At 43.7% G+C, this 22,813-nt stretch overlaps 1 protein-coding gene across 1 annotated transcript; it reads right to left on the bottom strand.

The window, feature by feature from the left end:
* Window positions 1–1,939: 1,939 nt before the first annotated feature.
* On the bottom strand, window positions 1,940–22,226 carry LOC139454071 (uncharacterized). The gene is made up of 9 exons (XM_071235569.1): window positions 21,514–22,226; window positions 19,967–20,194; window positions 17,835–17,964; window positions 15,480–15,645; window positions 12,109–12,226; window positions 10,408–11,433; window positions 6,004–6,121; window positions 4,622–4,776; window positions 1,940–3,411 (listed from the first exon to the last, which is right to left on the bottom strand). The coding sequence occupies exons 1-9, from the start codon at window positions 22,221–22,223 to the stop codon at window positions 3,291–3,293; spliced, it is 2,772 nt and encodes a 923-aa protein (XP_071091670.1). The 5' UTR covers window positions 22,224–22,226; the 3' UTR covers window positions 1,940–3,290.
* Between the last annotated feature and the right edge of the window lie 587 nt (window positions 22,227–22,813).

Genomic DNA, 22,813 nt, shown 5'->3' with positions numbered 1-22,813 from the left:
CCCCCCCCCCCCCCCCCCCCCCCCCCCCCCTTCAAAAGATCCCTTGGCACAAGATCCCTTGGCACGCCAGAAACCTATGATTGTTGGTTCGAATCCCGGTCCGCCCCGATTATGTTTCTAGGTTTGTCAGCACCATACCCGTGCTCGTGGGTTTCACATAAGTGGTAAATGTCTGAGACCTGCGTCACTTCGGGCTTTCCTCCCACATTAAGCTCACACGCCGTGATATAACTGGAATACTGTTAAACCCAACTCACTCACTCACTCACTCATTGTTATCAGCTATCAATTACAATCTGTCATGCAATGATCTAACAATATGATTTGCATTTCTATTCCATCTTCGCTCGGAGCGCATCCTTGGAATGTAAACAGAGATTGTAGTTATGTAACACGTGGATGCTGTTATGGGTTTCAAAAACAAACAAAAATGCATTGGATTGTTTCTAACTATGATGGCGCAGAGTCTGCTGTAAGTAACAAACAAGATATTAAAGAATATCATAACAAATAAATGTCACAGTAACATCCTGTATGTCAATGAATATCGTGTCCCTCCACTGAACAAGAACCGTAACAAAAAAGATACCACAGGTAACATCCTGTATGTAACATTCGTATAATGTGTGTTTGTTTGTCGTTTCACGCCACACTCGGCGATAGTTCCGCTATATGACGGCGATCTGTAATTAGTCAAGTCTGGACCAGACAATTGAGTGATTGACATCATGAGCATCGATCCACGCAATTGGGATACGATGACAAGCATCACCCTGACCACCCGATCCCGTTTGTCGCCTTTTACGACAAGCATGAGTTGCTGAAGACCAATCCTAACCCGGATCTTCACGGGTCATATACTATAGTAAGTACAAATGCAAGATAAAATACCATTAAAATCAATGATGGTAACACCTGCTGTCAAACATCAAAGAAACCAGGTACCCTTTCACGAAACTATTCTCACAGATAACTAACCTTTTGTAGTGTGGTAAATCACATACAACATACAATACTATGTATTTGACATATTTTGAGTCCAAAGGCCATGTTTTTTGTCATTGTCACAGTGTCCGACTCTGGACAACCTTTGTCTGATGAACGTTTAATTCCAAAGACTAATTACCACATAGTGAGTGAGTGAGTGAGTGAGTTAGTTTTGGTTTTACGCCGCTTTTAGCAATATTCCAGCAATATCACGGCGGGGGGACACCAGAAATGGGCTTCACACATTGTACCCATGTCGGGATTCGAACCCGGGTGTTCGGCGTGACGAGCGAACGCTTTAACCACTAGGCTACCCGACCGCCCCTTATTATCATGTAGCTATGACTATGATAGTGTTATAACCCTATGCTGGCATGGCGAGCTGCAAAGTCGTGGCCTAACTGACCACGACGACATGAACGACAATACGTTTAACTGTAGTAGGGCCCAATTTACACCCTAACGCAGTTACGACAATTTGTCAAGAATCATAATTGCAATTATTTTTAATATATCCATCCACATTTTTAATCCTCATCACCATTGTATTGTACATTTACTGTCAGCCATCCTGAACGAGCTGGGTAACTATGTCACTTTTCATTAAATACTGTTGTTTGTATTTATGATGTAAGCCTTGGCAGGTGACCTTGGCTATATAAGCCTTGGTCCAGAGACGTAGAGAGCACACACAGCTCCCTTAGTTCGCCCCCTACCCACTCTTGGTATTCATTCCAAATCTCAAAATCTCAAAATTACTATAAAAGCAACCCCTAAAGCCCCCCTCCTGGGTTGCACACCACTTCCTTTTCCCCCTTTTGGAAACAGGAGCGGTCGGGTAGCCTAGTGGTTAAAGCGTTCGCTCGTCACGCCGAAGGCCCGGGTTCGATTCCCGACATGGGTGCAATGTGTGAAGCCCATTTCTGGTGTCCCCCGTCGTGATATTGCTGGAATATTGCTAAAAGCGGCGTAAAACCATACTCACTCACTCCCTTTCGGAAACACATTAAATGGCCCGGCGGGCCCGTGTGCGACATACGCTTGAAGTCGGAAAGCGCACGTAAAATCTCCAATATAATTATTATTATCTCCAAGTAAGTTTGGTTGTTTGTTGTTTAACGCCGCACTCAGCAATATTCCAGCTATATGACGGCGGTCTGTAAAATAATCGAGTCTGGACCAGACAATCCAGTGATTGACATCATGAGCATCGATCCACGCAATTGGGATCGATGACATGTATTAACCAAGTCAGCGAGCCTGACCACCCGATGCCGTTAGACGCCTTTTACGACAAACATAGTCGCCTTTTACGGCAAGTATGGGTTGCTGAAGACCTATTCTACCCCGGATCTTCACGGGTCATATAACTAGGTAAGTAAGTAAGACGAAGAGAGGAAAGTCTGAACCCTTCGCCTACCAAAGGTTAGGCGAGGTGGTTCAGGGCATCAACACCCTTTGTAAATACCTACCCGTATAAACCAAACTTGTATAAAACCTGTACTATCGACTTGTCGCCCCCTACTGAGAAGACACCCCGATACTCTGACCCCCGACGTGATGTTAATGTTAATTTTTTGTTATTGATTTTTAATGTAGTCATTTCTTATCATGTTCCATAATATTTTCCCCGCTACGTATGACGTCACGTGTACTAGCGAAGTGTTAGGTTACTTTGATGTCCTTGGATGTCGGATTTAAATAGGACGAGTTGATGTCATTGTTTAAAACACTGAACATCATTGTAGCTCATTGACACGATGAAATCATAAAACTATATATAAATACAACACAAATTCTTCCATAATGGCACATTTGGATAAGTATGCAAGAAATTATTTTGATGTTAGATGAATATCTGGTTTTATCATGCTTGAATACGGCAATATCTCTTCGCACCGCCTGACAATACATATCAAGGCGACGCTAAACATAGCACTGAGCAAACGTCTTGCAAACTATCATAAACAAATTAAAAAATAATAATATATACAATAACATGTTATTAAATGCGATATGTTATTCAGTCTTTGACTGTTTTTAGGCACCGTTCGTGATCTAATTGTTTTAAATGTTCCCACTTTGGCCATTTGGACTCGAACAGAGATCTAATTGTTGAGATACTGTGGAGGTCCTGTGGTTCAAGCTGATAACGATTGCCCAACGTGTTATGAAACTGTCCTGAATTCATATCATTTGATGAGGCGTTTTCCAACCAGCTTTACTTGGGGAAAAGTGTTATTTCATATTGAACTTGTATCATTCCTTGCTGCCACTTGATAGAGTATTAGAGCGCCATGCGTCTAGGAAAGCAAACAGTCGGTTTTAGTCCATATAAAGGAGATAACTGCACTGAGCCCCAGGAGAAGACCACTGTACGAGGACACACATGATGAGGATATCCGACATCTTAAGGCGTCAAATCTGTTAAAGAAACCAAAATTTGTGATAGCATGTGGATAATATCAGCACCACAATCTGTGTATCTCCCCCTCTCGTATCGTTATCTAAATGTACTATATCGATATGATCGTCACCGTCTTCGAAGACGGGGAGACACATTTAGGCGCTTCTATTACTTTTGACTTTCACATATTATTTTACATTACAAGTACTGCATGTAAATAGCATTTTTGTTTGTTTGTTGTTTAACGCAGAATTCGGGTATATTTAAGTTATATGATGACTGTGTGTAAATAATCGAGTCTTGACCAGACAATCCAGTGATTAACATAAACATTGACCCTCGCAATGTGAGTGAGCGAGTTAGGTTTAACGCCGCTTTTAACATTGGTCCGGTTATATCGCGGCGTGTCAGCTTAATGTGGGAGGAAAGCCACGGGTCTCAGACATTTACCACTTCGGTGAAACCCACGAGCACGGGTATGGTGCTGACAAACCTAGAAACATAATTGGGGCGAACCGGGATTCGAACCCACAATCATAGGTTTCTGGCGTGCGCAAGGGACGCAACTCTGCACAGCGAATTGCAATGTGGATACGATGACACCAATCAACTACGTCACGGAGCCTGATCCCCCGGTCCAGAGAGACGCCTCTTACGACATTCATAGATTGCTTGGACCTACATTCTTACCGGGGTTTTCTCAATTTGCCAACGGTTAATTACTCATATGAAATTAATATTCCTCATTTTTTACTGTTTTTCAAAATTCAGAATGGCTTCTCAGAATCACCCAATGTGGCCTCAAATGCGTCAGAGATGCAGTACCAAGTATTTGATAAAATACTACGGCAATTCCAGATTCGTAGTATGAAAAGAACTGATAAAACACACTAACGTTTCTGATATCAAATAGTTCACTTACTGCCAAGTTTCCAAACATATAGTGTTTTCCCGTGTTTCAGGCGACTATGCTTGTCGAAGAGGCGACTAACGGGATCGGGTGGTCAGGCTCGCTGACTTGCTTGATGACTGTCATCGATCCCAATTGCGTGGATCGATGCCCATGTTGTCAATCCCTGGATTGTCTGGTCCAGACTCGATTATGTACAGACCGTCGTCATATAGCTGGAATATTGCTGAGTACGGCGTTAAGCAACAAACCAAACCAAACCAACCAAACCGCGTTTCAGAGGCTGGATATAAACTCGACCCACTGAATTGACTTACCTGCTGAAAAGGCCTCGGATTTTCTTTTCCCACTCCAGCTCGAGAAGCGATCCCTCTATCCAGAACTTGCCATCCATGTGACCGTACTCAAAGCCCTCCCTGCACGTGCAGCGATAGGAGCCACGCAGGAACTTGAAGCCAGCCAGGGGGCCGCACTGGGTGGAAACAACAGCACGGAGCATTCAGACAGGTTGTCAGTACCCAGACAAACCACGCCCACCTTAACAGTTAACTGACAGTCAACACGGGTCATTTATCAAAAGTAGTAGTGGTCATAACATTGGTGGTAGTAGTAGTATCGGTAGTATCAGTAGTTGTAGTAGTAGTAGTAGTAGTAGTAGTAGTACAAGAAGTATTAGCAACAGCAGCAGTAGTTGCAGTAGTAGTAGTCGTAGTCGTATCAGTAGTAGTCAAGGTAGTTGCACAAGTAGTTGTAGTAATAATAGCATCAGTGGTAGAAGTTGTAGTAGTAGTAGTTTGAGTAGTAATAGTCATAGTTGTAGTCGTAATAGCAGTAGTAGTAGTAGCAATAGTCATTGTTGTAGTCGTAATAGTAGTAGTAGCAGCAGCAGTAGTAGTGTTAATCGTAGTAGTAGTTGTAGTAGTAGTAGTAGTAGTAGTAGTAGTAGCAGCAGTAGTAGTTTGAGTAGTGATAGTCATAATTGTAGTCCTAATAGTAGTAGTAACAGTAGTCATAGTTGTAGTCGTAGTAATAGTAGCGGTAGTAGTAGTAATAGTCGTAGTAGTAGTAGTAGTAGTAGTAGCATCAGCAGTAGTAGTGTTGATCGTAGTAGTAGCAGTAGTAGTAGCAGCAGTAGTAGTAGTCGTGATAGTAGTAAAACAGTAGTAGTAATTGTTGTTGTAGTAGTAGTAGTAATAGAATTAAGAGTGGTAGTAGTAGTAGAAGTAGTAGTAGTAGTAGATGTAGTAGTAGTAGTAGTTTAAGTAGTAGCAGTAGTCATAGTCGTAGTACTAGTAGCGGTAGTAGTAGTAGTAGTAGTAGTCGTAGTAGTAGTAGTAGTAGTAGTAGCAGCAGAAGAAGTGTTGATCGTAGTAGTAGTTGTAGCAGTAGTAGCAGCAGTAGTAGTAGTAATAGTAGTAGTAGTCGTTATAGTAGTAAAACAGTAGTAGTAGTTGTTGTTGTAGTAGTAGTAATAGAATTAACAGTGGTAGTAGTAGTAGTTTAAGTAGTAGTAGTAGTAGTAGTCGTAATAGTAGTAGTAGTAGTAGCAACAGTAGTAGTAGTAGTGGTAGTAGTAGTAGTAGTAGTAGTAGTAGTAGTAGTAGTAGTAGTAGTAGTAGTAGTACAGAAGTTGGATCACATGTCATCCAAGATGCGCCTCTTCCCAACTGTTGTGCCAGGAAGAGTAACTTGCCCTTACCTTGGTAGACAGCTGGTCGCACTTGGCTGTATTCTTAAAGGCGTTCGCGACATAGAAGTTTTGAGGGCACTGGTTGATCTCCAGGAGGCTAAGGGGGACATCCACGGTTACAACACCCCTGGAATTAAGAACGAGTATACACTTGTACTGGTACATGCAGAAGACATGACAAGACCGCTGTGTCCCTTGTCAATATGAATTATTTATCATTAAAAAGGTTTTGCTTGGGCTACGGAGATTTCGCAGCACAACTTGATTATACGTACAACAAATACCGATTGAATTGGGTGTTAACTCCACGTTGTATTCCAGTTATAGTACGGCGTGTCAGCTTAATGTGGGAGGAAAGCCCGAAGTGATGCAGGTCTCACACGTTTACCACTCTGGTGAAACCCACGAGCACGGGTATGGTGCTGACAAACCTAGAAACATTGTTGGGGCAGTGGCCTTCACTGTCCACAATCATGTTCAAAGCAGCCATTAGTGTTGCCAATGGTGTAAGCACGGATCACTTGATATCCAAATTCTAAACAAGTGTTGCTTCTGTGCTTTTCACTGCACTTTTGCTATCTATTACCGGCTACTCACGATTAAGCAAACACAGTCTCGACGGACCTAGCACAAGGTGACACTGTATGCCTTTTTTTACGTCAACAGTTGATGTACTAAACTCAAGACGTGCACTAATAAATACACTTATAAATTAAACTGAAATCTATACATTCTAGACAGAGGGTCACGGGTGACCCAGGTATTTAATTCGCCATCCAGAGTTTTCTGCTTTTTGTGGGCCAGATCGTTGTTTGAAATCCCAGATTCGACACTAAATTGCAATTGAAAGTATTAAACGCTAAACCTGCATCACTTCGGACTTTCCTCCCACATGAAGCTCACACTCCGTGATAAACCTGAAATGCTTCTCAAAGCGGCGTTAAACCAGTCTCGATCTCCCAAACGGCACGAAAAAAATCCTGACGTTTGGAATAATGTTGGTATTAATGTAAATACACACATTTCCAAGTTTTCCAAATTGTTTGGTTATATTACATGTGTGCCTAGATTGGGAATGGTTGGAAATGTAGCAGAAATGTACTCATTCACATCACTGTCCATACTCAATCTAATTAAAATCACATCTAAGTTCTCGCTGCCGCTAAACAAAGATCTGAGGACATCCTATTACGGGAGCCTGAACACCCACTCGATCCCGTTAGTCGCCTCTTACGACAAGCAGAATCGCCTTTTACGGCACGCATGGGTTGCTGAAGACCTATTCTACCCCGGATCTTCACGTTTCATCAAAGTCCAATCTCATTAAAATCCGATCTTAGTTCTCGCTATCGCTAAACAAAGATCTGAAGACATCCCATTACAGGTCACGTCAGTACGACCTTTCATCCGACCAATCAAAGCGTCGCTTACCAGATCATGAAAGTGGCAGTCGGATTGTGTTTTCTAATCATGCAACCTCGAAAACGTTAACACGGGGTATTCCGAACGACAGTTACGGCCCGTACGACTGATTCCGTCAAAATTATCGTCTATCTCTCGCTTCCATGGGAGAAACATTGAACGAAAGAGGCGTTGCACAGTACGTGGGAAGCACTGCCATACAATCTCAACCATATATTAGACATTCCGGAATGTTCGTTTGTTCAATTTTCAAATTCTTAATCGAGAACTGTGTCCAGATATTTTTCAAGCGTAGTCTGAAATGGAAGTCGCCAGGTCGCAGGGTGCCGTAAAGCTCGAGAAAGCTGCTTTCTAATTGGCTGATGTCGACTTTTTGTTAGTCATTTCAGTGGTCGGTCAAAGTTCGCGTAAGGTCGTTCTGACGTGACCAGTAATAGGATGTCCTCAGATCTTTGATTAGCGGCAGCTAGAACTTAGATATGATTTTAATTAGATTGACCAAAGTGGACCTGCATCACTTTGGGCTTTCTTACCACATTAAGCTGACGCGCCGCGATGTAACTGTAATACCGTTAAAAGCGGCGTTAAACCCAACGCACTCACTCACCCCAATGTAAATGCAAGTAAACACGAACATGAAGTTGGATTGAGTGACTGGGATTATGTATTGAGATTAGATATAGTTTCAGCAACAGCTACAAAACCAGATATCTTTTTATTAAAACTGTGAGCCTGGATTTCTTTCAAAGGACACCTTGCAACAATGTAATTGTTATGGCAGGCAATTTGCTTTTTCAACAGCCCGAAGCATTATTCTTTTCTTCAAGAATCTTTGGGGACAATTTACTTTTTTCAATATAATCCCCGGCCTCTCTCCCCACCAAGTAAATCACATGGTCGATCCCTAAATAACTGAAAGTATTTTTTTCATTTCGCCTCCCTATTTATTTCTTTATGTTCATTGTACTTGCATGGACATAACGCGTATATTTTCTACTTAGACGTTACATCTATCACAATTCTTCTCAAATACCCGATGTGGAGGAAAAGGCAATTTTCGGTCAGATGACTCAGTGGTATGTAATTCTTGCAAAAGCATTTTCTCTGGTTAGTTTGTGAAATTTGAGGTGACAGTTATCTCATATGAATCATACACTATAAGTATTCCAAAAAATATTCTATATTTACATGTTAAATGTATATATTATTTGTATTATTTATTAGATATCTACATCATTACACTACTTTATTGCCAGCTGAATCAGCCCAATTCGATATTCGCGCACAAATATGTTATGGGTGAGGACATAATTGTGAGTTGACCGGTATCGTTTTTGAGAGGAGAACTTTCAAAGGCATTTTCTCTGGCTTGTTGGTGAAATTTGAAACAAAATGAGTGTGATATCATCTGAATCATACACTAGATGTATTCTATATTTTCATATTTAATATATATAATTTTCCATTATATATCTACATGATTACAAAACACCATGGCCAGGTGAATCAGCCCAATTCGTTATGGGTAGGGAAATACGTGGGAGTTTGCAGGTTTAGCCGGTTTGAAGTTTAAATATGCCTACTGAGTTGAGCTGAAGTCACACTGCGTGAATCCAGCGCATGACTTAAAGAACTATACAGATGTTTTAATGATCATTTTTGCAAAAAAAATTGTATAACGACTTGTTGTCGCCACCGATCTGAAATTGTAAATTTATTCACGTAATTTCCTTATGAATATAAAAAATGGGATTCATGGCTTGCTCTAACTTGAGTCTGTATGAGTCTGACAGGGCTCTTTGAAATACAATACAATAAACCTCTCCTGCCTTTATTTTGCCGATGCACATAACTTCAGCACATGACCTACCTACCTACCTACCCAGACCACCTACCTACCTACCTACCTACCTACCCAGACCACCTATCTACCTACCTACCTACCCAGACCACCTACCTACCTGCCCAGACCACCTACCTACCTACCTACCTACCCAGACCACCAACCTACTTACCTACCTACCTACCTACCTACCTACCCAGACCACCTACCTACCTACCTACCCGGACCACCTACCTACCTACCCACCCACCCACCCACCCACCTACAAGTACCTACCTATCTAACTATATATATATATATATATATATATATATATATATATATATATATATATATATACGTTAATGTTAAGGTTAAACAGATTGATGTAAGGCAAATTCGAAGCATGTTAAAAGAACATGATCAATAATATTTGTTTTGAAATCATATGGATCTACGATACCATGTTTATGTATTATCTTATTGTAGGGGCTGTCGGGTAGCCTAGTGGTTAAAGCGTTCGCTCGTCACGCCGAAGACCCGCGTTCGATTCCCGACATGGGTACCATGTGTGAAGCCCATTTCTGGTGTCCCCCGCCGTGATATTGCTGGAATATTGCTAAAAGCGGCGTAAAACCAAACTCACTCACTCACTCACTTATTGTAACATAAGGTAGTATTCTTTTCATATCGAAACCAGTATGTTTCTGTTGCTATTATAGTATCAGTTGGTTTGTTGTTTAACGCCGCACTCAGCAATATTCCAGCTACATGACGTTCAAGATTATTTCACTTATATAGCGAAGTCCCATGTGTGTGTGTGTGAGAGAGAGAGAGAGAGAGAGAGAGAGAGAGAGAGAGAGTGAGTGAGTGTGAGTGTGTGTGTGTGTGTGTGCGTGGCTGCTTGTACTAGTCTTGTGCAAGCCCACTAAAAATATCAAGCCACATTTTAACATGGATACCCTCGCAGACAGTATACTGACTCCGAACCGACCAGTCCTTTCTTATTCCCTAAAAGTCGAGCGCCAGGCAGGCTGACAACAAATACCATCTTTTAACGTCTTTTGGTATGACGCGGCCAGCGGATCGAACCACCGCTCGTTCTACGGGCAGAATCGCAACTACACCACCGAGGCGGTTTCCTGTCATAAAGTAACATCAACACTCACTTGAACAAAAGTTTCCTCCTTAGCTGGTCGAACCCAAAGAACGGCACCACATAGGTCATAACCCACTCGTCCACCCTGCCATCACATTTGAATGTAGGCCTGCCCCATGTGCCGTCAGTATAGGCTGGGGCCTTGTATCTCAGAGGAAAGTACTCGTGTCTGACTGTACTGGTCCCCGCGGGATCGGATCTCACAAGGGATCGCATCTTGTAGGTCTTCAGCCCCTCGGTGTTCGTCCCCCACCTCCCCTTCTGCTCCCGGTACCAGTCTTCATCGACGTAGTGCTTCGGCAGACCTGCTGTGTCCACGGAATAGAAACTCCCTTCTTTCTTAAAAGCCAGGGGTCCGAAGAACTCTCTCACTGAATCGTCCTGATTCACAAACTGATTCCGGTCAAAGAACACCCCACTGGAACGGATTTTGAAATTGGACATAACATTGGCGATGACTTCTCCGAAGAGGTGTTCAACATGTAGCCGTCCGCCACCTCGCAGATTGCCAAAGTTTTCATTAGGATCATTATTTTGGAGGTAATTGCTGATGAAGTGAGCAAGTCGCAATGCAGTCCTTGCCTCCATCTCAAACTGCTTGTTCACCCCGTACCCAACATCACCCGCCATTTGTAGCAAGGAGGGTTCCTTTGTGTGACAATTTTCAGCAGTTACGCTTTCCTTGTGTCGAAAGACGCTCATCATCCTATCAAAAGCTTTAGGGTTAAATGATGTAGACCTCTTTCTTCTCGTTTTTGTGACGTTATACTTGTCACGCCAGTATTCCCTTAACTCCCGCATCGTGTGTTTACTTATATACTTCCGGTGGCCATTTTGAAGTCCTTTTCGGATTTTCATGACGTGTTTTGGTGTCAGCTTTTTTATAGTGAGGTGCTCGGGTTGAGGGTAGATGTTCGGGATGTTGTAGTAGCCGTAGTCTATGTTGCTGTTGTCGTTACTGGCGGCCTCCTCTTGCTCAGATTTCACCAATATTTCCTCCTCGTAAGATTCATTAATTGATCGTAGACGGCGTGATCTGAAAAAATATAGAATGTGTATAGATATGTGATACACGAAGGTTTGTATTAGGAGATGAAAATACTGTGTTTTCAATGTAGAGCTAGGTTACCTGTAGATGTAACCGCGCAGCGTCAGGTTTCAAATGTTATATCTACAGCTTACATTCGACAACCCACTCAAAGACTCAACCCATGCCGCTTCACTCAGTATATTTGCTGGCACCAAAGAGTTCGCGTTTTATTTAGTCCGGGTAGATTGGAGATAAACATACTGTGTTTTCAATGTAGAGCTAGGTTACCTGTAGATCTAACCGCCATAAATTTAACATTTGAAACCTCACACTGTGCGTTCGATTCCACATTGAATTGCTGACAAAATGTGTTCTTGCTTGTTAGTTTTAAACGACCAGATACAATCGTTGATAAAATGGTTGGTACCTGGGAGAATTCACAGTGAACGGAATCGTTCCCATTTTGTCTTGGGCATGGGGGCCTCGTCTACTAAAGTGCTTTGTAGAGTTGTGTCCCTTAGGCATGCCAGAAAACGATGCTCGTGGGTTTCATCAAAATAGTAACGCCATCAACGCCTTGAAATAACTACGATACTGTTCATAGCGGCGCTAAACCCTACTCACTCACTCACTCCCTTTATCCTATTGGCCATATATGTCCAAAAAGCACTGGTTATTTACTTGAAGCGTGACGTCAGACTGCTGGTGCCAAGGTCCACGCCTCCACTGGTCAGAGTGTTGGATCCCCCCTCGATGGTCACGCCCTCTAGCGTGTCAACAACTGGTAGTACCTGTCGGACTACAAACAAAATAACTCATAAGGGACCGATCATTTAATATTGAAGGGTGGGGAGTGTAAATTGTCACAGAAAATGCTGAAAAAATATAATTATGGTTCAGACTGTGTGAATAAAGAGAAATTGTCTGCCACAATAACATTGATGCTATGTGTCTTATATAAAGCTTTAATTTAAAAAAGATCTGGTTTTGCAGCTGAGGCTGAAAATATATCTAATCTTCATACAAAATTCCAGTTTTTGGGGTGTGTTTTTTACAGCATTTTTAACAATTAATATTCCCATCTCTACCTCCACCGTGACCCCAATATCAAATGGTGGGTCGCTACGTGAATTATTCCTGTGGTTCCACAAGCACGAGGGTTCTCTAAACAGAATGGAAATAAATAATTCAACTGAAGAATGGCGGGATAGCCTTGTGGTTAAAACGTTGACTCGGGACGCCCAAGTGAGTATGGAGCAATATGACGTCGGTGAACATCAAAAATGGGCATCACACATTGTACCCATGTAGACGAGCGAACGGTATGACGAGCGAACGTTTCAACCTCCAGGCTACCCCGAGCGCTCCCGGGACGCCCATGACCTAGATTCGATATCCCGTATGGGTGCAATGTTAGAGCTCATTTCGGTTGTCCCCTACTTGATGTTACTTGGATATTGCTAAGACTCATTTGATATACTAGCCACATTAAGAAACTGTGCACGGATAAAATATAGATATAAGGGCACACCGTCCATATATGAACTATAGGTTTGAACACAGCAATTATTGGAGACATTCAAACGCTCATGCACGTGCCATGCGATATGACGTCATTGATGGGGGCCTATGGACGTGCAATGTGTTACTGCACATGCATCCTGTGCAGCTGTACACAGCATGTGCAACTCAAAATTCGCTGTCACTTTGGAAAGCATGATCTGTGGTCATTCAAAAATTCAAAACTTCTAAAGGCGCAGACACAAGCATATCACAAGCAAATCATGCCAAGATTGACAGCTGCACAGCGTCAAGAAGCCATTGGAATGATCCGAGCGGGAATGAGGCAACAACAGGTGGCAACACATTTCCAATGCCATCGTAACACGATATCGGCATTGGTGAGGCGTTATCAGAACACAAATGACGTTGCCGACCACCTACGTTCAGGACTTCCCCGAGTAACGACGCCAAGACAGGACACATGGATTCGAGTTACACATCTCCGACACAGGTTCCAAACGGCAGTAACGACGTCCCAGACAATTCATGGACTGCGCCGTATCCATCCCAACACTGTCAGGAATCGTTTACGTCAGTACGGGATTCGACCACGACGCCCTGCCATACGTCCCACCCTGACACACCGTCATCGAGTCAACCGTCTAAGATGGTGTCGAAATCATGTTCGCCAACCTCGAATATGGTTGAGAAATGTTGTCTTTACAGATGAATCGAGGTTCAACATTTCCCACAGTGACGGGCGCCAACGTGTCTACCGGCGTTTGGGAGAACGTTATGCACGCAACTGTATTGTGGAGAGGAATCGTTTTGGAGGTGGCTCTGTGATGATTTTGGGTGGGGTAACAGCACGGCATCGAACCCCTTTGGTGGTTGTTCAGGGCAATCTCACCGGTGTTGGCTACAAAGATCAGATTCTGAGGCCTGTGGTCATTCCTTTCTTGCAACGTCATGGCCCGGGATTGACATTTCAACAGGACAACGCTCGTCCTCACACGGCTAGGGTCGCAATGGATTTCCTTCACCATAACAATGTCATGTTACCGCCATGGCCTGCAGTTTCTCCAGATATCTCCCCAATAGAGCATGTGTGGGTTGAAATGGAGCGCCGTCTGCGTCTTCTTCCACATCCTCCAGGTAACGTCCGTAACTTGGCACAGGATTTGAGGAGGATATGGCTGGCCATTCCCCAGGCCTTCCATGCCCATTTGGTAGACTCCATGCGTCGCCGATGCACTGCTGTGATTCACGCACAGGGTGGTCATACACGTTATTGACTTTGTGACTTTGTCGTATGACCCCCTACTCCATTTTGATCTTCTGACGTCATCGTAACAGATGTTGTTCAGGTCCCGTTGACATTTTCTTATGGTCCGATCATTCAGCTGCTACAGCGTCTGCATCATTTTGTTCTTGCTGTGTTGTATTTCAATCCAGAATATATTTTCTCCGTGCACAGTTTCTTTATGTGGCTAGTATATTGAAACGTCTCATGGAAGCTCGAAGTCGATTACCACTTTGGGGATTCGGTGTCAGAGTTGGTTCACAATGTCCAGGGCTTGTCGTAAGAGCCGACAAGCTGATGCCCGAATAATGAATGAGTGAGTGAGCATGGTTAACGCCGCTTTTGACATTATTCCAGTTATATCACGGCGTGTCAGCTTAACGTGGGAGGAAAGCTCGAGGTGGTGCAGGTCCTAGACGTTTACCACTTCGGTGAAACCCACGAGCACAGGTATGGTGCTGACAAACCGAACAGAATTATTGTGTGCCATTCCAATTGGTAACCACCTATGGTTGACTGGACCAGATGCGATCATTCACATGTCGTCGAATTTTGTAGACTACATGCTTTGTTTGACTGGGCCAGACAATCCAGTGTGTGACATTATGAGCATCGATCTACGAAATTGGGATACGATGACATGCATCAACCAAGTCAGCGAGTCTGACCGCCCGATCCCGTTAGTCGCCTCTAATGACAGGCATTGTCGCTTTTACGGCAAGCATGGGTTGCTGAAGTCCTGTTCTAACCCGAATCTTGACGTTTAGTATTAGTGTTAGTGTTAGTGTTAGCGTGTGTTAGTGTTAGTGTTAGTGTTAGCGTGTGTTAGTGTTAGTGTTAGCGTGTGTTAGTGTCAGTGTTAGCGTGTGTTAGTGTTAGTGTTAGCGTGTGTTAGTGTTAGTGTTAGTGTTAGCGTGTGTTAGTGTTAGTGATAGTGTTAGTGTTAGTGGTTGTATTCTGCCTCGAAACCTTAAAGGGAATATATAACTCTTATTAGCACACGTGTGGCCCAGTCGTCTTAGAGGCCGCAAGTGGCTTGTAGAGTTACCTTGCCAGGAAGCTATGGTCGTAGGTTCGAATCCTGTTCCCACTGATTGTGTTCCTGTGTTTGTTATCACGATACCCGTGCTCGTGGGTCTCACCAATAAAGAAAACGTTAAGGACCCGGACCCACGTACCAGCATGGGCTGCTGAAGACCTATTCTAACCGGATCTTCACGGGTCCAAACAAGATGCATTCACTTACAGTCAGTTGAGGTGCACTGGAAGCCAGTTTTATATTCTTCCTCTGTGGCCTGTTCGATGTGGACGCCCTGGAAAGGGGGGTCTATCCACTTCGGGTAGCTGTAGCCGGGTCGACACACGCAGACATAACCCCCGCGCTTGAACTTGAAACCCGGCTTATGCTTGCACTGTGGATAGTAAAATGATTGAAACAATAATTACATTTAATTACAAACAACAATGTTCATAAAAGATAGAATGCAAGTAGTGGCGGGATAGCTTAATGTGGGAAACCCACGAGCACGGGTATGTGCTAACAAACCTAGGAACATAATCGGGGGCGAACCGGGATTCGAACCCACAATCATAGATTTCTGGTTTCTGGGACGCAACTCTGCACAGCGAATCGCGGCGCCTTAGACGACTGGGCCACCCGTGCCCCCCAGAAAGGTTCAGATGATATATACATAGGAATCTAACTTGATGAATCCGGGGCTAAGAAGATCCCCGTGATTACCTCCTCGTTTGTTTGTTTGTTTGTTTGTTTGTTTGTTTGTTTGTTTGTTTTACGCAGTAGTCAGTATTTGGCCAGCTATCGCGCCAGTCTGTTGATAACTCATTCTGGGCCAGACAAACCAGTGGCTCATGTCACGAGCAACACCCGGGTACGATGACACGCAATCAACCAAGTCACAGAGACCGACTACCCGATCTCATTCAGTCGCCTCTTACGACAACCGATGATGCTGGGGGCCAATTCTAACCCATCTTCCCGAGGCAAGGGAGTTAACTGACTATAACAGTCCAGTTTTCATCCTTGCCGAACTAGATTGGATTTTCTGGGCTCGATCGTAGCGCCACCAGTTGTTATTACGAGTTATGTCCCTTCTACGGCTATGCTTGTCGTAAAAGGCGACTTACGGGGTCGGGTGGTCAGGCTCACTGACTTGGTTGATGCATGTCATCGATTCCAATTGCCTGGATCGATGTTCATGATGTAAATCACTGGATTGTCTGGTCCAGACTCGATTATTTAATGACCGCCGCCATATAGCTGGAATATTGCTGAGTGCAAAACCCTTCTATGCCTCTCCTATTGACCAATCAGATTCTATCTCCTGTATCACTTGCATTTGCTTCAAACAAAATGGCGGCGCCCAGTCAAGACGATCTGATCAATAATCAAGATCTATGTTGTGATAAAACGGGTCTTACATCGCTAAGTGCATCAAATCACGTGAGCACCTTGATTAAAAACATGAAATGATTTGGAAAATATCTGCTGACGCCGAGTTGGCGGTGCAACTCCTTTGCAAATCCTGCAATCGACCAAAATCTGCACGACACTTTACAAAGCGGATTTCGATTTCGTGACGCGATTTTGATGGGACTATGCATAGACTCGTTAGTACAGCCAAAATAACTCAATAATACCAGACTAGCTCGGCAACTGGACTTTTAAAGTCAGTTAACTCCCTTGCCTCGGGAAGTTGATTCTAACCCCGGGTCACAAAGTTGCCTAACCTCAGAACTAATGATGGTATTGGGTTAGCCTGCCAGAATCTGTTTGTGGCCTCGTACGTTAGCTGAGAGTGAGTAAGTGAGTCTGGGAGTGGAGGATGTGACGTCGCAATGATGAAAAAGCCTGCGAGCCAATCTGGTATACGACCCGCGACCAGCAAGTCCAAGCTCCTCACAGCGATAGCCCGTTCGTGGCGCTCTCCATACTATCGTATCCACCAGTCAAAGCTCCCTACTGTGATAGGTGGCTACAATCATGCTTGGAGTTGAACTCGCAACCACACAAAACAGTCGTGACGCCGAATTAACCCAGCTAAATCATTTTCTTTGCGTGTCAATATAAATTTCTATTTCATTTCAACTGTATGTAATCAGTAAAGTATCTCGAACCAATCTGATCAAACAAACAAAAAGTTAAATTCATCTGGGAAGTCTGGTAAACGTTTATAAAGAAAATCACTATGAGGGCATTCCCAAAAACGTAAACAAAGGTATAAAAGTGACTACAGTTTAGGGGGCGGTCGGGTAGCCTTGTGGTTAAAGCGTTCGCTCGTCACGCCGAAGACTCGGGTTCGATTCCCGACATGGGTAAAATGTGTGAAGCCCATTTCTGGTGTCCCCTGCCGTTATATTGATAGAATATTGCTAAAAGCGGCGTAAAACCCCACTCACTCACTCACTACTACATTTGGGGCTAGATGGCAAATTTCAAGATCCTTGCAATGGCCGCTCCCACACTGTCGGCAGCGATGTTAACGGGAGTGTAACGAAGGGAGGTAATTCTGCTGATTGACCTGCGGCGGATGTGACCTCTGGGCCGCCCTTGCCCCCTTAAATATGATGGATGGTCACTTACACCTGTAGTCTTGGTCTTGCAGCGCGACACTCCGGACAGGAAGCTTGGACCAGGATTGCCTATACTGACCGGACACGCGTTGAAATCTATCTGGTTGAAGTCGATGTCCATTGTTATCACGCCAACAAACCTGAAACGAAACCACACTGTTACGTGAAGCGGACTATACTTCATTATTCCCGAGGCAAGAGAGTTAACTGACTTTAAAAGTCCAGTTTCCACCCTTGTCGAACTAGGCTGGAATTACTGGGTTCGATCGTAGCGCCACCAGTGGCTATTACCAGTTATGTCCCCTCTAAGCCTCTCCTATGGACCAATCAGATTCCACCTCTCGTATCACTTGCGTTTGCTTCACACAAAATGGTTGCGCGCAGTCAGGACGATCTGATCGATATTCAAGATCTATATTGTGATAAAACGGGTCTTACATCGCGAAATGCATCAAATCACGTGAGCACCTTGATTAAAAACCTGAAAAGATTTGGAAAATATCTGCTGACAACGAGTTGGCGGTGCACATGCTTTGCAAATCCTGCAATCGACCAAAATCTGCACGACAGTTTACGAACCGAATTTCGATTTCGGTGCGCGATTTTGATTGGACTATGCATAGACTCGTTAGTCCAGCCAAAATGTAACTCCATTATACCAGCCAAGTTCGGCAAGGGTGGAAACTGGACTTTCATAGTCAGTTAACTCTCTTGCCTCGGTAAGATATACTTCCGTGACTATACTTCAGTGCAATGACTGCTGAACCTGGCCTGCTCTGGCACTGTCTGCCTTTAGGCTTGAGAAGATGATAAGATGATGTTCGATTGGTTGGTTTGTTGGTTGGTTGTTTGTTTGTTGTTTAACGCCGCACTCGGCAATATTCCAGCTACATGGCGGCTGTCTGTAAATAATCGAGTCTGGACAGACAATCCAGTGATTGACATCATGAGCATCGATACACGCAATTTGGATACGATGACATGCATCAACCAAGTCAGTGAGCCTGACCACCCGATCCCGACAGTCACCTCTTATGACAAGCACAGTCGCCATTTACAGAAAGTATAGGTTGCTGAAGACCTATTCTACCCCGGATCTTCACGGGTCAGGTGATGAATGAATACACAAGGTGGATGTTTCATATAATAATTAATCATTATAGAATATGGTGATATTTAGCAGTAACAACCAGCTGGAATCTGTAACTCTACACTCCATACTAATTATTGTCAAATGAGCAATCGTGCATGAAAATCGGTTAATATTTGGCAAAGTGCATGTGAATTTGTTTTATATAGTACGGTAGGGATTCTTTCATTGGCTACATATATAGGTAAATACAAGCAGTGTCAACTTATACAATCAAATAACAATGACAAAATAATTGTGAATTTGAGTTTTTCGTTATATTACTAGGGCGTCTGTGAGATCTGTTCTGTGCCTTGCCATTTCAAGCCTACTTGTCTGCGCGTAAATATGAGTGGACAATCGCACATATCGATTGTCTAATCAGTGAACGTTTCATAAAACCAACTTCCGTGTTCCGAAATCGCGGCCCTTGTTATGAACACATTGGCCACAGCCATAGCCTGTCGAATTTGAGTTGATATTCCAAAAATTAAGCTTAAACAAATGTGGTTCAAAGTGTTCAGTCAACTCGCCTAAGTACTTTTATATATTTTATATATTTGAGTGCAAACTTCACTTCTTTTTTCAACTCAAACGACTGAACGCTTTAAATTGCAGCCACTGAGATGCAGTGCCATTTTTAAACGATAATAAAACAAGAAAAATCACTGCTATATGCTCCATGTTCCGACCGTTAAGGGGCGGTCGGGTAGCCTAGTGGTTAAAGCGTTCGCTCGTCACGCCGAAGACCATGGTTCAATTCCCGACATGGATACAATGTGTGAAGCCCATTTCTGGGGTCCCCCGTCGTGATATTGCTGGAATATTGCTAAAAGTGGCGTAAAACCATACTCACTCACTCACTCCGATCGTTAATGGAAATAGATCACATATGAACAGATTGATTTTGACTTAGACTTTGACCAAAATGCATTTTAAATGTTTCCAAATATTGACATTTTGAATCGAAAATCCATAAGTTATGACATGATTGATCCATCAGACCAGCTTACCTCTGCCGCCGGAGATGTGTCCAGTTGGAGTATCTAGGCATATAGTCCACCACGGGGGAGGTTGCGCTCAGAACCCACTTGTTGGCTCGTCCGCAGTCATAGTAGGGCTTGGTCCACACGACGGGCAGCATCCGCTCATCCTTCTCGTTCTGGCTTGGGGATGAGGGGCCAAAAAAGCTGCTAGCCAGGAACTCCTTGTGAGTGAAACTGCCTGTCCCATTGGAATACCTGATAAGAGGAGTGGTTATAGTGAGTGAAGCTGTCTGTCCTATTGGAGTACCATGATTAGGGGGGGGGGGGGGGGGGGGGGGTTATAGTGAGTGAAGCCTCCTGTCCTATTGGAGTACCTGATAAGGGGGAGTGGTTATAGTGAGTGAAGCTTCCTGTCCTATTGGAGTACCTGATTAAGAGGAGTGGTTATAGTGAGTAAAGCTTCCTGTCCTATTGGAGTACCTGATTAGGGGGAGTGGTTATAGAGAGTAAAGCTTCCTGTCCTATTGGAGTACCTGATTAGGAGGAGTGGTTATAGTGAGTGAAGCTGTCTGTCCTATTGGAGTACTTGCTTAAGAGAAGTGGTTATAGTGAGTGAAGTTTCCTTTCCTATTGCATTACCTGATTAGGGGGAGTGGTTATAGAGAGTAAAGCTTCCTGTCCCATTGGAGTACCTGATTAAGAGGAGTGGCTATAGTGAGTAAAGCTGTCTGTCCTATTGGAGTACCATGATTAGGGGGAGTGGTTATAGTGAGTAAAGCTTCCTGTCCTATTGGAGTACCTGATTAGGGGGAGTGGTTATAGTCGGTGAAGGTATCTGTGCCATTAGAGTACCTGTAAATAATCAAGTCTGGACCAGACAATCCAGTGATTGACATCATGATCAACGATACACGCAATTTGGATACGATGACATGCATCAACCAAGTCAGCGAGCCTGACCACCTGATGCTCTTACGACAAGCATTGTCGCCTTTTACGACAAGCGTGGGTTCCTGAAGGCCTATTTTGCCCCGGATGTACACGGATCGAATGAAACTGCCTTATTGGAGTACCTGATTAGAAGGAGCGGTTATTTTGTTGGGTTAACACTGTTTTGTACTGTAACAGTATTCGAGTTATATCATGACGTGTCAGCTTCATGTGGGAGGAAAGCCCGAAGTGTTGCAGGTGTGCAGCAAATTGTGTCGCCTTTGACGACTAAGCACCCCATGCCCCCAGGAGCGGTGTATTTATTCATATCTAAGTTTCAACCGGAATTCATAACAACAAATGAATTTCTGTCATCTGGTCAAAAATACATCAATAATTTGATTTATTATCAAAAATTATCAGGAATTTTAAGACATCAGTCGTCCATTTCGTGAAAACAAAATCTTAACTATTGATATCACTATTATATCTATAACCGAATTTGTTAAATCAATAAAACAATAACACTTATTATTGTCGATATCCCAAAATTATATTTGGTGAAATCAATTATTCATCTTGCACATAAAATTCATTATTGATATCCTAAACTTGGGATTAGAAAGTAAAATGTCGCCTCATACCTGATCCCCACATTGTAGGTGAACTTTGTTAAGGAGTCCATATCTCCAGCAACGTCAGGCAGCCATTTCTGATACCACGGATTCATCTTAAAACCAGAGTCGGTATAATCCGACCCCCGGCCAGCGCCGATGTCCGAAACCATGACAGTCCGTCGGGTCGCTTCTCGGAGATAATTATCCTGATCCCTATAGTCGTCCCATCTCCATGCTTTGGGCGCGAAACGTGGCAAGGTGTTGTTGAAATTGACGGTCGTGTACCAGTTCGGGTAGGAGCAGTTGGTGTCGAAGTAGATGGCGCTGCCGTTGAGACCATATGGGTTGGCGTTGACGTCCGCCGTCACCGACATGTACATATATAACCAGTTTGGCATGATGTGGAAGTTGGTCGTGTCGTTCATCTTCTGTAGGATGTAGCTGAAGAAGAATGCTCTGTTGAGCGCCATGTTGTGGAGGTGGATGAGAGCGGTCCTGTTGACATACCAAGCCTGGGTTAGAAGCTGGTTGTATTTCGGCAGCTGCGACACAGCATCGTCCCGGAAGTACAAGGCGTCTTTTGACTTGGACTTGCAGTTATGGGCCTGCACTGAGATGAACTTGGCATCCAGTTCGTCGTAATGGTCATACGGCATCCATTTGTATTTCCCGCCGTGAACGCAGTCACGTGCTAGGTAAAGGGACGTAACCAGTAGCAGCACACACGCGTGACGCATTGTGGTGTCGCAAATAATATCAAGTTTTTACAGAGGTATGTGTTACAGGAAGCCGGTTGTCATTTTTCTCTGTTGGAATAATGTTCAAGTTTTACTCACATCATGTTTAGGCGTCTGATCGGTACCTACAACAAAAAGTGAGTGAGTGAGTTGAGTTTAACGCCGTTTTTTATAGTATTTCAGTTACACCACGGCGTGTCAGCTTAATGTGGGAGGAAAGCCCGAAGTGATGCAGGTCTCAGACGTTTACCACTTCGGTGAAACCCACGAGCACGGGTATGGTGCTGATAAACCTAGAAACATAATCGGGGCGGACCGGGATTCGAACCCACAGTCATAGGTTTCTGGCGTACCCAAGGGACGCAACTCTGCACAACGAATTGCGGCGCCTCAGACGTCTGGGCCACCCGTGCCCCTACAACAGAAAGTAGGTTGGATACGTTGATAATGGAATTTTAAAAAGCGTAAACAAATAACAAACACTATAAAAATAACACCAAAAGCACAAACAAAACCAAAAAACACAAACAGGCTATATCTTTAAATCCATTGTTTTGTTTGATCCAAGGCAAGTCCGGATCGGAACTACA

The sequence above is a fragment of the Haliotis cracherodii genome, unplaced genomic scaffold (assembly GCF_022045235.1).
Source record: "Haliotis cracherodii isolate W230 unplaced genomic scaffold, xgHalCrac1.p SCAF_10, whole genome shotgun sequence".
In the NCBI taxonomy this organism is placed as follows: Eukaryota; Metazoa; Mollusca; class Gastropoda; order Lepetellida; family Haliotidae; genus Haliotis; species Haliotis cracherodii.
The sequence above is the reverse complement of the archived record's forward strand: the minus strand, read 5'-3'. Positions and strand labels throughout refer to the sequence as shown.